This window comes from Poromitra crassiceps (assembly GCF_964638095.1).
Source record: "Poromitra crassiceps genome assembly, chromosome: 1".
NCBI lineage: Eukaryota > Metazoa > Chordata > Actinopteri > Beryciformes > Melamphaidae > Poromitra > Poromitra crassiceps.
Genome location: NC_139623.1, coordinates 72,829,192 through 72,844,844, shown reverse-complemented (window position 1 = coordinate 72,844,844; position 15,653 = coordinate 72,829,192). Strand labels below are relative to the sequence as shown.

At 41.8% G+C, this 15,653-nt stretch overlaps 2 protein-coding genes across 2 annotated transcripts in view; both read right to left on the bottom strand.

Moving 5' to 3' along the window:
- Positions 1 to 569: 569 nt before the first annotated feature.
- ca4c (carbonic anhydrase IV c) lies at positions 570 to 10,473 on the bottom strand (the record flags this gene model as incomplete). Its single annotated transcript, XM_083634109.1, has 8 exons — positions 570 to 790; positions 1,543 to 1,706; positions 1,915 to 1,981; positions 2,067 to 2,159; positions 2,622 to 2,767; positions 3,646 to 3,810; positions 6,627 to 6,674; positions 10,419 to 10,473. 8 exons carry the CDS (start codon positions 10,471 to 10,473, stop codon positions 620 to 622), a joined length of 909 nt encoding a protein of 302 aa, XP_083490235.1. The 3' UTR covers positions 570 to 619.
- Positions 10,474 to 12,773: 2,300 nt separating this feature from the next.
- LOC310781130 (aldehyde dehydrogenase family 3 member A2-like) overlaps positions 12,774 to 15,653 on the bottom strand; it is a 72,034-nt gene continuing 69,154 nt past the window's right edge. Inside the window, exon 11 of the mRNA XM_083641676.1 lies at positions 12,774 to 14,218. Within this exon, the coding sequence (XP_083497802.1) occupies positions 14,204 to 14,218 (15 nt within the window). The 3' untranslated portion in view covers positions 12,774 to 14,203. The remainder of the gene's footprint in view (positions 14,219 to 15,653) is intronic.

Here is a 15,653-nt window from a genome sequence, read left to right as displayed (position 1 = left end):
CCTTTTCATTGCTTTGTTTGAACAGACGAGGGACGTTACAGACACGGAGGATGAAAATGGTGAAATTACTCAAATTAGCGTGGAGGAGGATGCCCCCTCAACTTACAAATCGATCGCAAAGAAATATTGTTAAAATATATCGTTATCGTGAACCCAATATCGTGTATTGTATCGTATCGTGAACTGAGTGTATCGTGACACCCCTAGTTACCAGGGTCAATTTCTTCTACAGTTTTGGTTTTCTTTGATGCTCTGTCATTGGTTGAATGCCATGTCAAATATATAATATATATATTATATATATAATATATAATATGAATGCCATGTCAAATATAATATATATATATTATATATAATATATAATATGAATGCCATGTAAAATATCCAATACTCACATAGCACACTCAAACTCCATATTGGCAATCACAAACTTTTCAGAGCATCACACTTTTTTTTGCAGTAGTACTTCATACTAGCATGCCACAGATTTGCACAACAGTTAAATATATTAAATAAATAACCACAATGACAGTATGTTGTGATGCTTTAATGCAGGTAGAGGTTGCCTTTAAACATAGTTTGTTCCACTTTAACCACATGTTTTGTTTTGGGGGCTAAGTTAGTGTATCAGCATTGAGAAAACACAGAGCCACACATAGAGCACACCAGGCAGAACTGCACTGGCCTCGGACCGGTACACCACTCTGCCATCTAGAGGCTGCGTAGGCCGGAATATGTCGGTCATGGGCTGGCCGGTCCAAAATCGACACTTCTCAGCTATTGCCACCAGCTGGAGAGGAGAGGAATGACAAGAGGGAAGTAAACAGAGGGGTAGAAGGGAGAGATGGAGTGCAGGGATACAAAAGGAGAGATCAGCGAATAGATTTGACACTAGTTAAAATGTACATTAAAGGAACACTCCGCCCATTTTCAACCAGCTTTGTATCATTAGAACATCAGTAGTATATCAGAAAACTAAACAGTTTTGAAGTCTGTCATTTAATTTGACAGTTATTGAGTGTTAAAGTGTGGACCAGTGACATCACTGGTCCACACTAACTCAAATTAATAACTCATTAACTCAAATCAACTCTCAATAACTGTCAAACTATTCATCATTCATCTAGTTTGACAGTTATTGAGAGTTTATTTGAGTTAATGAGTTATTTGAGTTAGTGTGGACCAGTGATGTCACTGGTCCACACTTTAACACTCAATAACTGTCAAATTAAATGACAGACTTCAAAACAGTTTACAGTTTTCTGATATACTACTGATGTTCTAATGATACAAAGCTGGTTGAAAATGGGCAGAGTGTTCCTTTAAGTTCAGATTTGCACTGTCCCAAAGCAGCTATTCTCTTCATTGATTTCATCTCTGCGTTCAACAACACCATCAGGCCAGGCTGCTGGATGTGGACACAGGTACCTGCAACTGGATCCTGGACTTCTTGTCAAAGAAGGCTATAACCAGGAAAACTAATTTGTCACCAGTCGCTTTAGTTGACCCTGAACCTTTAAATTCAATGTTTTGCCTGCGCACCTGTCGGTTGCTGATGGGCAGGGTCTTGTGGAACACTGTCCAAGCAACTGCCTGTTCACAACCTGGCGTTGTCATGGAGCCCACATAGCGATAGTAACTATGGAGGTCCTTTGCAGAAGGAATGATGTCACTGAGCCGGAAATCTGGGATCACTGTGGTGCTGCCTGAGAGGGAAAAGGGAAGGAGAACAGTAGAGAAACATAATAAAGGTGAAATAAAAAATAATTATGGGATTTGGGGTAGAGCATATCACACAATAGATTCTAACCAAAGAGATTAATTGAAAAATCTCAGATTAGGGCCCATATACAGTATACCACAAAATATATACTTTTTTATTATTTCTTTACATTGACGTAACCAAGCTCATACCATTGTTCTGTACACGGCCTAAAGCATCTATCACAGTGTCGATATGAGGGTGATCATCTGTCATTTCCTGTGAGGGAGACACCTCAAATATGAGAGAGATACAGCATTAAGATACAGAATTGGAAAGATGAATAAATAACACAGCTGAGCACCTCAAACAGGAAGGCGAGCAGCGCTATACCAGCCATGTCATGTTCTGCTTCTGCCAGAGAACCATAGGGCTCCTTAATGTGGACTATGTGCAGCTGGAGAGAGAGAGAGTGGAAGAAAATTGTGAATTACAATAAAGTGGCATGCACTTTTTATACTACTGCAACACACTGTATAAGTCAAACCTACTGTATATAAAAACATTAGCTGGCCTCAGAATATCAAGTTTATACTGAATTATGAATGAATAGTTCCTATCTTCAGTTCTGATTGGCTGAGTCATGTTCAATCAAATGTAAAATACCCAATAAATGCACACCTGGTACTTTGATTAGCTACTGTATTGATCGGACTAAGCAAAACATGTGATTGTCATTATTGATTAATGCAATTCTTTAATAGAATGGTGTCTTTCTGCTGTTTTATTAAAGCAAGATTACCCAATAAGCTCTGCTTGACAGTGATGATGATGATACATCAGCTAAATCACTCTACTGTATATAGAACCCTATTGTTATAGCATCACATTATGCATTGTTGGGCACTCTGCTATTTACCTCCATGGGGAATCTCTCTCCGTCTATAGTGTGCTCTGATCCCGGTCTCCCGTTCACTCCCCAGTGGAAGTGAAACTGTGCGGCTCTGTAGTGCCCTGGCAGAGCCCCTCCAGTCAGACGCACTGACTGAGGCAGTGTGAAGTGGGCTGCAGGGAAGACAGAGGGAAAACTCAGTTTAGAGCAGTGGTGCCCAACCACCGGGCCGCGGACTGGTACCGGGCCGCGAGCGCGGACCTACAAAAAATAATAATAATAATTATACTTTTTTGTTTTTACAAACTACAAACATAAATAAGCTGACCCCTACAGGCTTTACAGATTTGACTGATGTGATTTACTATGACATGATTAGGCACAAGCTGTTGGTCATTGGTAATCAAGACCTTGTTTTCAGTCAGCACTGGGGTTCGGCTCATTCAGATTGTCCCTGATGAAGGCTTAGGCCTAAACATGTTGGAGTGTTTGAACTAGCCAAGATAGAATAAAGGCTTTTTATTCATAAGAAGAGTTGCCTTGGACTTTTTTCAACATTTATATGGACTTTCCCCTTTTGAGTTCCAAAGAGCACTTTTTTTTTTTTTCCAACTTTGATCCAGAGCGTCGTAGCCCTCTCTTATATTTTCTTCTTTCATAAATAAACGTCAACTTGAAACTATGTTCCAACTACCACATAGCCTATAATATTATAGCCTATGTTTATAAAAAAGAAATATATATATATATATATATATATTATTATTAAAATTGACAACCGGTCGGCGACTTTTTTTTCCATCTATCTACCGGTCCGCGGCACAAAAAAAGGTTGGGAACCCCTGGTTTAGAGGGCTAGGGGGAGGGGGGGGGGGTGAGGACAGCTTCAAAGTAGGCAAAGCAAAGTGGGGCTAGAGGAGCAGAGAGATGTGTTGTGCTGTGTTGTGGTTGTCAGTCAGTATATGACAAACCGTTTGGTTGATTTAGCCTACATAATGTCCACGTTTTTGAGTGAAAACACCCTTTAATGTTTCATGCTTTTGATAGTTACCAGAGTGTCCCATGTTTTCCACTGTGATGTTGATTCTGTTGGTGTGACCCATGAAGTCGAGGGGGGGCAGGGCACTGTTAACATGCACTTTGCTGGTGACGATGTTGATAGGTGACTGGCGTAGTCCTCCACAACTTGGAAACTGAGCGGCCCAGTGACTAGGGTCTAAAACAGCAACAGATTTTAACTTTCACTGTACCTCCATGAGCAAAATATTGACACTCATATAATATAATATAATATAATATAATATAATATAATATAATATAATATAATATAATATATAATATAATCATATAAAAATGTTTTTTTACTTTGCTGCGTTCATCTAAACGTTCTGCTACTCCCGGCCATGTCTCATGTTATGTGGCATGCTCCACCCATACTAACTTGTGTAGGTTCATACAAATCATAAAAGGTATATTTAAAACTACAGTAAGGGCTGCTATTGATGATTGATTTATTATCCACTAGTTGGGATGCACGTGCCACAATAGGTTGAGGCCACGTCTCGTCATAGACGCTGGTTTAGCTGGCTCAGCCTGGCTGGGGGCGTGGTCAGGGTGGGGTAAAAACCCCCGTTCTATCCATTCAGCAAAGTTAGAATTTAGCTGATAGCCCAGCCCAGGCAGACACGATCGGGGATTTAACCACCACAGTAAACGCACATCTGAGCAGACATCTTGTGTTCTGCTCTAGAACCCCCAAACCTGTAGTTTAGAGCCGCAGCACCGTCTTTTGGTGAGTCAGCCCATGAGATATATGGACGGTTTTACCCCACTCATGCGCCAGCCGTTTAACATTTTATGGGCGTTCCCAAACATGCCGACTGTATACTCTATACGTGCAGACTTCTGGGGATGTGCATGCAGCCACAATTCTGCACAGCCTTGCCAAAAATGCTCATAAACAGCTTACATTTGGGAATGGAAAAATCAGCTTTGTCAGTCCCTGCCAATGCTCAATGCCCATGTGCAGTTTCAGATTGATTAGCCAACCCATTGGGGAGATAAATGGATGCAGACAGACAGACAGACAGACAGAAAAACTGAATGACAGAGCTTTCCTCATTTTCTAGTAGGATGATCACTGATTCTGTGATACTACTATAATTAACTTGTGATCAGTGGTGAGTGTTATGCTGATGTCACTTGTTCAAACAGAATGTGATGACCTTATTGTGAGGGGGTGTGGCCTAGTGCGACACCTTTGTCTTTTTGACACCAGTTGTCTTTTGCTGGCACTCTTAACCCCCTCTCTCTCCACTCCTTATACCAGAGATGGGGACTTGGACTTGAGTCACACTTAAGTCTCACTCACAGTGACTTGAGACTTGACTTGAGACTCGTCCTCAAAGACTTGAGACTTGACTTGGACTTGAGTTTTGGGACTTGTGAACAATCTTTATTTTTTATTTAATTTTTTGGGTGCATTAACATTAACGTCCCTGGAAACCAGAAATATTTCTTTATTATTTAGCATTTTGAGTTCATCACATCACAGGACCCTATGTTAATAAGCCACCAGCCAAATTTGAACGATGATGAACGTCGCAAAGTATATAAATGTAGGTTTGACAGTCGTGGCAAAACTCATGAGAATCAATTATTTTTTAGAGTGTATTTTCTCCCGCGGACTGTGTGGGCGTGTCCCGTCTGCAGCAGGTTTTCCGAGAGAGAGAGAGCGCGAGACAGAGGGGGGGAGGGAAACGGAGAAAGAGATCGAGTGCTGTGTGTCGAACACAGCACTCGTGCTGTGTGTCCACAGCATGAGTGTGTGTGTGTGTGTGTGTGTGTGTGTGTTCGTTGCTCGGAGAGGGAGAGAGAGAGACTTGCTGCGACTGCACAGCACTACTGTGTCTGTTTGTGTGTGTGTGTGTGTGTGTGAGAGAGAGAGTAACCTCGCGTCACCAGCCTGTGTGTCTCTCTCTGTGCTCTCTCTCTCACTAGTCCCGAGAGAGAGAGAGAGAGAGAGAGAGAGAGAGAGAGAGAGAGAGAGAGAGAGAGAGAGAGAAGCATAGCGCTTGGCACGACGGCACACAGAGTGGGAGGGAGACGGACAGCGAGGGAGCGCTGTCACTGGGGGCAAAGAACGGACAAAAGGAGGGTGGGTGCGGATTGCGCGCGTGTACAAAGGTTATATAGAGCTTATGACTTCATAAGCTCCTGCGTTTTAGCACCTCGCGCACTGCTGTCTTCAATGAGGAAGTACTTTGTAGAATCTTGTAGAAAAGTGTCGATTTTAAGGTTTTGGGTTGAAAGTACGGTAATGTATAATAATTTCGGAGGCACAAAATTACTAACATAAGACCCTAAATAACATAGTTAGAACGTTTTTGTGGATTTTGGTTTCCAGGGACTTTAAGGAAATCTATACTGATGTCATCCAATCAATGCTGTAACTGTATGCTAATAGATAAAGGAGTGAGGATAATACAGTACATGCTTTGAATTCCTTAGTTTTAGCTATGCAGTGTTCTAAGCAGACTGGATGGCATGTCACAGATGATAGAACGCTCATCCATAAGAGACTTGAGACTTGACTTGGACTTGCTCCTCAAAGACTTGAGACTTGACTTGGACTTGCTCCTCAAAGACTTGAGACTTGACTTGGACTTGCTCCTCAAATACTTGAGACTTGACTTGGACTTGAGCTCAAAGACTTGAGACTTGACTTGGACTTGAGCTCAAAGACTTGAGACTTGACTTAGACTTGCAAAAAATGACTTGTGAGCATCTCTGCCTTATACACACATTAGTAAAACATTAGCACATTGATTTGGACATATCAGCATATGCACATGAACACTGTTCTTCTGCGCTAATGCAACGAGTGAGCGAGTGAATTAATTTGACGCATATATAATGCTGTTTAAAAACGTTACACATAGCACCTTTAAAAAGGGTTGAGAACAGTTGCTTATTAAGGACACTTTGACGGATGGCTGTGATCTTTGATTTGTGGGTTCAAGTCTCTCTTACCTCTACATGTGTCATCACAGGAGTACTGGCTCTGGTAGCACCACTGGGCTGGAAAGGAGGCACAGGACTGAGATCAGCTCAAACGGGCCAAAGAAAGACACACACACACACACACACACACACACACAGACACACACAGACACACACACACGCACACACACACACACAGACACACACACACACACACACACACACACACACACACACACACACACACACACACACACACACACACACACACACACACACACACACTCACACACACACACACACACACACACACAGGCACACACACACAGACACACACACACACACACACACACACACTCACACACACACACACACACACAGGCACACACACACACGCACACACACACAGACACACACACACACACACTCACACACACACACACACACACAGGCACACACACACGCACACACACACAGACACACACACACACACACACACACACACACACACACACACTTCGAATGGCGGACAGCTCCCCCTTGAGCCAGACAACCTGCTTTATTTTCTCTAGTTATTAAAGGAACACTGCGCCCATTTTCAACCAGCTTTGTATCATTAGAACATCAGTAGTATATCAGAAAACTGTAAACGGTTTTGAAGTCTGTCATTTAATTTGACAGTTATTGAGTGTTAAAATGTGGACCAGTGACATCACTGGTCCACACTAACTCAAATTAATAACTCATTAACTCAAATCAACTCTCAATAACTGTCAAACTATTCATCATTCATCTAGTTTGACAGTTATTGAGAGTTGATTTGAGTTAATGAGTTATTAATTTGAGTTAGTGTGGACCAGTGATGTCACTGGTCCAAACTTTAACACTCAATAACTGTCAAATTAAATGACAGACTTCAAAACAGTTTACAATTTTCTGATATACTACTGATGTTCTAATGATACAAAGCTGGTTGAAAATGGGCGGAGTGTTCCTTTAATTGAGGATTCGTTTATTTTCACATTCATGCTCTAATACCGCAGCACTCGGCAAACTAATCACCTGACCTGCACCTGCTCTCTGTAGTTGGCCTTTAAGACTCCAGGCATATATGCCAGGATAATTATTAATTCTCATATTACCAACAACCATGCACATTGATTCCCACTATGTTTTGACAAAACTCTTCTAAAGACTCTAATAAAGATGAAAAAGGATCAAACCCTCTGTAATTAATGACTTTACATTACAGCCTTAATGAGATTGAATCACGTTGTGTATGAGACAACAATGGCACATGCACACGCACACGCACACGCACACGCACACACACACACACACACACACACACACACACACACACACACACACACACACACACACACACACACACACACACACACACACAATACCCAGACATAGGACACCCTCATTGACAACCTCTCCACAACCATCTGATGGAAGCAGCGTTGAGCTGAAAACACACACACACACACCAGTGGCGCCGGAACGAGTTTGCAATTAGGGGGACATTTTTATTTATTTTTGTGAAATTTTTTCTTTTTTTTTCTTTTTCAATCTTTTTTTGCCGGCGGCCGGTAGGAAAAATTGACGTTTTTTTGAACGTCTGGATGATTTTTAGCCATATTTAGAGGAATATCTCATTTTAAATTAACATTAGGATTATACTGTAGTGATGTCATTATTCAGTATTTTCTCCTTTTCTCACTCACTTGGTGACCTGCTCTCCCTTTAGGTCATTTTACAATTACACTACAACAGACAGCAACACAGCCAGAAACACTGAACTTATTATTATTATTATTATTATTATTATTATTATTATCACTTCGAAACACAGTGCAAAACTTGTCATCTCAACACAAAAATAAAATAACAATAACCGTTTACGATTATAGCAGCAGCCAATGACAGTGAGTGCAGTACAGAGTCCAGGTCTGTCTGTCTCTCAGGTGTAATAATCCCACAATGATCACGGCTTTAACAAGCATCACAGGCTGTGTAAACAGTGTAAAGTGGGCTCTCTGTAACTTGATCCCTGGGTCTGTCTGTCTCAGGTATAATAATCCCACAACGATCACGGCTTTAACAAGCATCACAGGCTGTGTAAACAGTGTAAAGTGGGCTCTAAGCGTCAGGGGCAGTTGCCCCCTCAGATTTTTTTTTTTTTTTTTAGGGGGACCAAATTTTAAGGGGGACAAAATGTCCCCATGTCCCCCTTGTTCCGGCGCCAGTGACACACACACACACACACACACACACACACACACACACACACACACACACACACACACACACACACACACACACACACACACACACAATGGTAAACTCTGAAAATAATCATGGGACTCTTAAGTATTCAATGATTAACATAAGGTAACCTCAGAGTTGGATATGTGGACCTCAGGCTAAAATATAGAATAGTGACATGCATGTCTGCATATGATGAAGGCAGCTATTGCAGATGTGTTCATGATGTCTGTTAGTGTAGAAGAATGTATATGCAATTACATAGAGGCTACTCCTCATCCTTTACTGGGTATTATGGCAGATACCCACCAATCAGTTATCAGTTAACCTCTTCTTGAATTCATGTTATTCAATCTATACCAATCACAAAGGAGGAGATGTAGATCAAGAGAAGCTGATGAGAATGGTTTTTAAATTTTGAGGATGTGGATTGTGCAAAATGGCTCTGTATCATGTCCCTCCTGCATTCACAGTATAGTGCAGTGATTCTCAACTTCTTTCATATCCAGGACCCTAAATGAGTTCACATTAGGACCACAGGCACCCATTTGATGAAATTTGTTTTCTCTTGGACCCAAATCTGTGAATATTTTCATTGTTAGATATGATTTTGTCCAGAATTCTATGACTATCTGTATTGTAGGTAGAGAGATAACAGTGAAACTGATCAAAACAGTCATTCTTTTACATTCTCTAATTGTGTTCACTTCTTGTAAATTAAATAATAGTAAAACTCAACAATTGATCCATTTGCTGGGGACCCACTGGAGCTCCCTCAAGGACCCCTGGTGGTACCCACGTTGAGAACCACTGGTATAGTGGATGGTTTGCTCGCAGTACAGTATCTCAACCTCCTCAACTGCTTCTATGCTTCTGTGTTAAACATGTCAATGAAGTCATTTGGTTGTGTTGTACTGTATTGTATTGCAGATGTGAATGAAACTTCAGTGTCTGGGAAATGAGAGACGCTATAGAGAAGAACCATTGAACCAATATAGGGACACAGATGAACCCTGCTAGCCTCCAACAATGCCATTCTTTGAGAGAGGACAAGTGTTCTCACCAACTGAGAACAATACACAGGTAAGAGGTTGGCTTTACTCCACCTGGTGAACGCACCTGTCCTACACTGGGCGATAACCTCAGCAACGCCAAAAAGTCAAACGGCAGATACTGTCATCTAATTGTAACTCTTTTTTTCCCTCCTTCTCCCCCAAATTCTGACAAAATCTTAAGGCAATGTTTAATAAAATGGTAAGTAGGCCTAGGGAGACACATCCCAATTGATTTGGGTCTCTGTCAAATTTAAATAGGAACCCCTGACTCCTTAGATGAAGTGGAAGACGGTTATAAGACACATTCACAAAGTTATACAGCCATTACTTAATTTTTCTCTACTTTATTAATACTTAATGTGGCTCAATTTAATACTTCACGTTTCAGCCAGAATATAAAATATTTTTTTCACATTTTCTTAATTACCCCGAACTAGTCCAAGAAAAATGTGTGTAAATTCTTGTATGTAATAATTGTCCCGATAAATCTTACCTGAGCATTGAGAGAGGAGGAAGAGCAGAGTCAGGAGGTAGAGGGAGAAATCCATGATCAACATACACAAACACACACACACACAAAACTGGAGAAGATCTTGACTGGCTACCTTCAGCCTCCTTCACATACTGAACACAGAGAGTCAGGAGGGAGAGGTACTGAGAGTGAGACAGAAAGTCTGAGAGAGAAAGGGAGATAGAGTGAAACACCTCCACTTGATGTCAGGTGCCTGGAGGAGGCAAGACAGACACCTGGTGGTAAAATCAGATACTGTAGTGTAGTGTTATTCTTGCCTGTCAGCCACCATAGCTTGACCGGACACTCCAACTCAATAAAGTAATCTTCAAATCTACACTATAATGACAGGAGTGTCTGTCTCTCTCTCTTTCTCTGTCCTTCGCGTACTCGAGAACCATTGGTCGGATCGACTTCAAACTTTGGGAGTACGCTAAGGGGGACCTGACGGAGTGCAGTGCCCTGTTTTCGTGCAATTCGGCATAGCGCCACCTAAAAATGTGGTTTATCTCAAGAACCATTTGTCCGATCGACTTCAAATTTGGGAAGTGCGCTGATGGGAACTCGACACAGTGCAGTGCCGAATTTCGTGCAATTCGGCACAGCACCACCTACTGGCAACAAAAAGTGGTTTATCTGGAGAACCGTTCATCCGATTGACTTCAAATTTGGGGAGTGTGCTGCCCCGAACTCGACGTAGTGCAGTGCTGAATTTCTTGCAATTTGACATAGCGCCACCTACTGACAACACAAAAAGCAGTTTATCTCGAGAAACATTCGTCCGATTGACTTCATTTATCTCGATAGCCATTCATCTGATCGTCTTCAAACTTGGGGAGTGCGCTGCTGGGAACCTGACATAGAGAGCAGTGGCGAATTTTGTGCAATTAGGCACAGCACCACCTGCAACACAAAAAGCAGGTTATCTCGAGAAACATTCGTCCGAAAAAAAACTGGTAAACTTTGTGCAATTCAACCAATGAGATCACAGCTTTCACGTATCTCCAGGACTGTCCGTCCGATCGACTTCTAGTATGTCTATCCACGTATCTCGAGAACCGTTTGTTGGATCGACTTCAAACTTGGGTAGTTCGCTTAGGGGTCCCAATCTGGGAACCCAGAGTATAGACTCTGGGTTTTTATTTGAAAAATAGACTCTGGGACAGCCCTACCATTTCCCCAGCTTCCTGTACAGCGCGCCTCTCCTGCCACCGTCACTTGGACAGGAACGCGGAAAAGGAAGTGACGGTGGCTTTTCCGTCACTTCCGCTTTCCTTTTCCGCGTCCATTTCGGCTATTTGCTAATATGTTAATGCATAAACACACTGCATAGAAGATGTCAACTCATCTTACAACAACAGTCGAAAATTACTGGAAAGTCGTGGTGCAAGTTGCTATTTAGACAGTAAACAGTGGAGCATGGACAAGGAAAAGGAAGTGACGGTGGAAGGAGAGGCACGCTGTACAGGAAGCCGGGAAAAACTGTAGGGCTGTCCCAGAGTCTATTTTTCAAATAAAAATAGACTCTGGGTTCCCAGATTGAGGGGGACCTGATGGAGTGCAGTGTGGGGGGAAGCGCCCATGGGGTGGTGCATGGGGGGAACGGGCACTGCACTAGTAATAATAATTAGCCCATGGGTTACTACCCAGGGCTGACAGGTATTGGACGGACAGTTCTCAAGATAAACCATTTTTTGTGTTGCCAGTAGGTGGCGGTATGACTATGCACGTGTCCGAATCACACAGAATTTGGCACTGCACTCCATCGGGTTCCCGAAAGTGCACTCCCCAAGTTGATCAGATGAACGGTTCTCGAGATAAACCGCATTTTGTGTTGCCAGTAGGTGGCGCTATGCACGTTTCCAAAATTGGGCACCACACCATCGGGTTCCCGGCAGCGCACTCCCCAAGTTTGAAGTCGATTGGATGAACGGTTGTCAAAATAAACCGCTTTTTGTGTCGCCTGGAGGTGGCGCTATGATTGTGTGTCGCCGGAATTGGCACCGCACTCCGTCGGGTTCCCTGCAGCGCACTCCCCAAGTTTGGAGGCGATTGGAGCAATGGTGGGCGAGTTATGGCCATTTAAAATCTAAAACATTACTGTAGCGCCCCCTATGGGTGCAATGGTTTTTTTCCATGCCAGTTTGATGCCAGACCCCCGAAAAGTGTTTCCGCCAAGAAACGGTGTGCCTTGCAACTCCAGACATACATACGGATGGGCATACACACATACAGCTCTCCAATTATACAGTAGTAGTCCAAAGTAAACTCTCCAGGAATAACAAATAATAACAAGAAAAAATATAATAATCAAATTATACAACTGATAGATGTAGAAATATATTTATATATTAATTAGATATAGAATGTATTTATCGATATACAGTACATCAGTATATAGAAATGACAAATTCATTAAGATTTCAATACAGTCATAAACGGAAATGTTTAAACCCAAATTCAGCAAAAATTCACAAGGTCACTTTAATTTGTTTGGTGTTGGGAGATATTGGGGAAATTAAATAAACATTTAAAAACATTCTTCAAAATGCAAAACTTTGAGTCTGATTCATTCTGCGATAGACCTGATCTGTGGTCAGTTCAAAGACGACTGGACAACCAAGACTGGAACCACTTTGCATACTGAAAAATAATAATTATATTAATTATAATAATAATACAATTTTGTAGGAATTACAAAGTGGCATATGGCTAAACGTCAAGTAATTGATTGATACAACGGAAACAGAAGTGAAATGCAAAATGGATTATAGGTTTTCAACACTGACAATTGCAACCTATGATAAGAAGTTGCAGATTAGTCCATAGTATACGTAAGGGATAATGTATTGTGAGCCGGTGATTACTGGCGAAATAATGACCGACAGGTGATTGATTGAGCCCGACGCGCAGCGGAGGGCTTAATCATTCACCTGAAGGTCATTATTTCCAGTAATCACTGGCTCACTATACATTATCCCGCTTAGAACACGGCCTACAACTAAATTATTTCAGTAATCTGACAAAAATAATTATTCAAATAGATTTTTTAATAGCGTTTTCAACGACAAAGCGGTTTCATTCGTAATTGGCACACAAGACACCACAGCTGCAACTGTTTGGCCTAATTAGTAGTGTCTGCAGACAAAATGCTCTTATCAACTGATTAATCCAGGTGTGGCAGAGCAGCGGTCGGTTGTCGAGAAATAATGACCGGTGAATCTTGTTGATTGACCAATCACAATCGAGTATTCAAGAGAGCCGTGTTCTAATGCATATTATACATTGCCAACAGCATACATATAATTATAGTGTTTCTCGGAGAGTGTTGAAAAGTAGGGGACATCTCATTGTGATATAAAATTAAGTTTAAAAAGTCACACCTTTCCTTACATTTTTGTTACTTCATTTAAAATTGTAGCAAAATAGCAGCACTATTTATATAGTAAACTTTGTTTAAAAGTTTTTTTTATGCAAACATGACCTAACATGTTAGATAGTACAGAACACAAATGAAAGTGCCATATATATGGGAAAAAATTACTTTCTGGAAAGTTACTTGCTAGCTTGAGCCAGCTGATCCTTCTGAAATGGTTATTTAAATGCAGAATAACATAAGACAATTGGGATTGTCCTCTAACTATTACAGCCTAGGTATAAGAACAAGCCCTGTGTGGATATTGATGCGGTTTAGGGAGGGTTCTGTTGAAGTTCATGCTTGGGTCCTGAGGGTCAAGGCAACAATGGACCTGTTGCCTGGGAAGTGCTCACTGGAGATACCTCTGAAAAAAAAAACATATCCACCAATCAGAGGCCCTTTCAGCTAATCAATATTCATTGTCTCTCATCCTCTGCATTCACACTGTGACCAACACAATCAAGGCATTGGCTTTCAACAGCCAATCAGATGTCTGCACTTCCTTGATTTCCCACTGATGTTACAAGGACAATAGTTCTGTGTGGCAAGTACAAAATGGATGTGAAGTCGATTACAGAGTAGTGTTGTATGGTCTACCGGTTCCTACCGTGGTGCCTGAACGTCACGGTGCCTACTATACCAGCTGCTTTAAATGACGCTACTATAAGAGTTATATTATAAGAGTAATTGCTGCCATGTATTTTAGAGTGTATTGCTGCTACTTATGTTTTACGTATTTTTAGAGTGTACTGCTGCTACCACCTATGTTTTATGTATGTTTTATTATGTTTTACATTTGATGTTTATTGTGTTTTATGTTTTATGGGGACAACGGATGGAAATTAGCCTCGTGCTAAATCCGTCAATTTTTACATTTTTACTATGTTCCAGGTTTTAGTATCTGTTCTATGGTTTCTGTGTTCATTAATTTTGCACTGTCCCGTCCAAATAAACAAATAAATAAACTACCGTGAGACACGCTACTACTGTGAGACACGCTACTACCGTGAGACACGCTACTACCCTGAGACACGCTACTACCGTGAGACTCTATACTACCGTGAGACACTATACTACCGTGAGACACTATACTACCGTGAGACACTATACTACCGTGAGACACGCTACTACCGTGAGACATGCTACTACCCTGAGACACTATACTACCGTGAGACACGCTACTACCGTGAGACACACTACTACCTTGAGACACGCTACTACCGTGAGACACTATACTACCGTGAGACACTATACTACCGTGAGACACTATACTACCGTGAGACACGCTACTACCGTGAGACACTATACTACCGTGAGACACTACTACCGTGACACACACTACTACCGTGAGACACTATACTACCGTGACACACGCTACTACCGTGAGACACTATACTACCGTGAGACACTATACTACCGTGAGACACTATACTACCGTGAGACACGCTACTACCGTGAGACACTATACTACCGTGAGACACTATACTACCGTGAGACACTATACTACCGTGACACACACTAGTACCGTTAGACACTATACTACCGTGAGACACTATACTACCGTGACACACGCTACTACCGTGAGACATGCTACTACTGTGAGACACGCTACTACCATGAGACACTATACTACCATGAGACACGCTACTACCGTGAGACACTATACTACCGTGAGACACGCTACTACCGTGAGACACTATACTACCGTGAGACACGCTACTACCGTGAGACACTATACTACCATGAGACACACTACTACCGTGAGACACGCTACTACCATGAGACACGCTACTACCGTG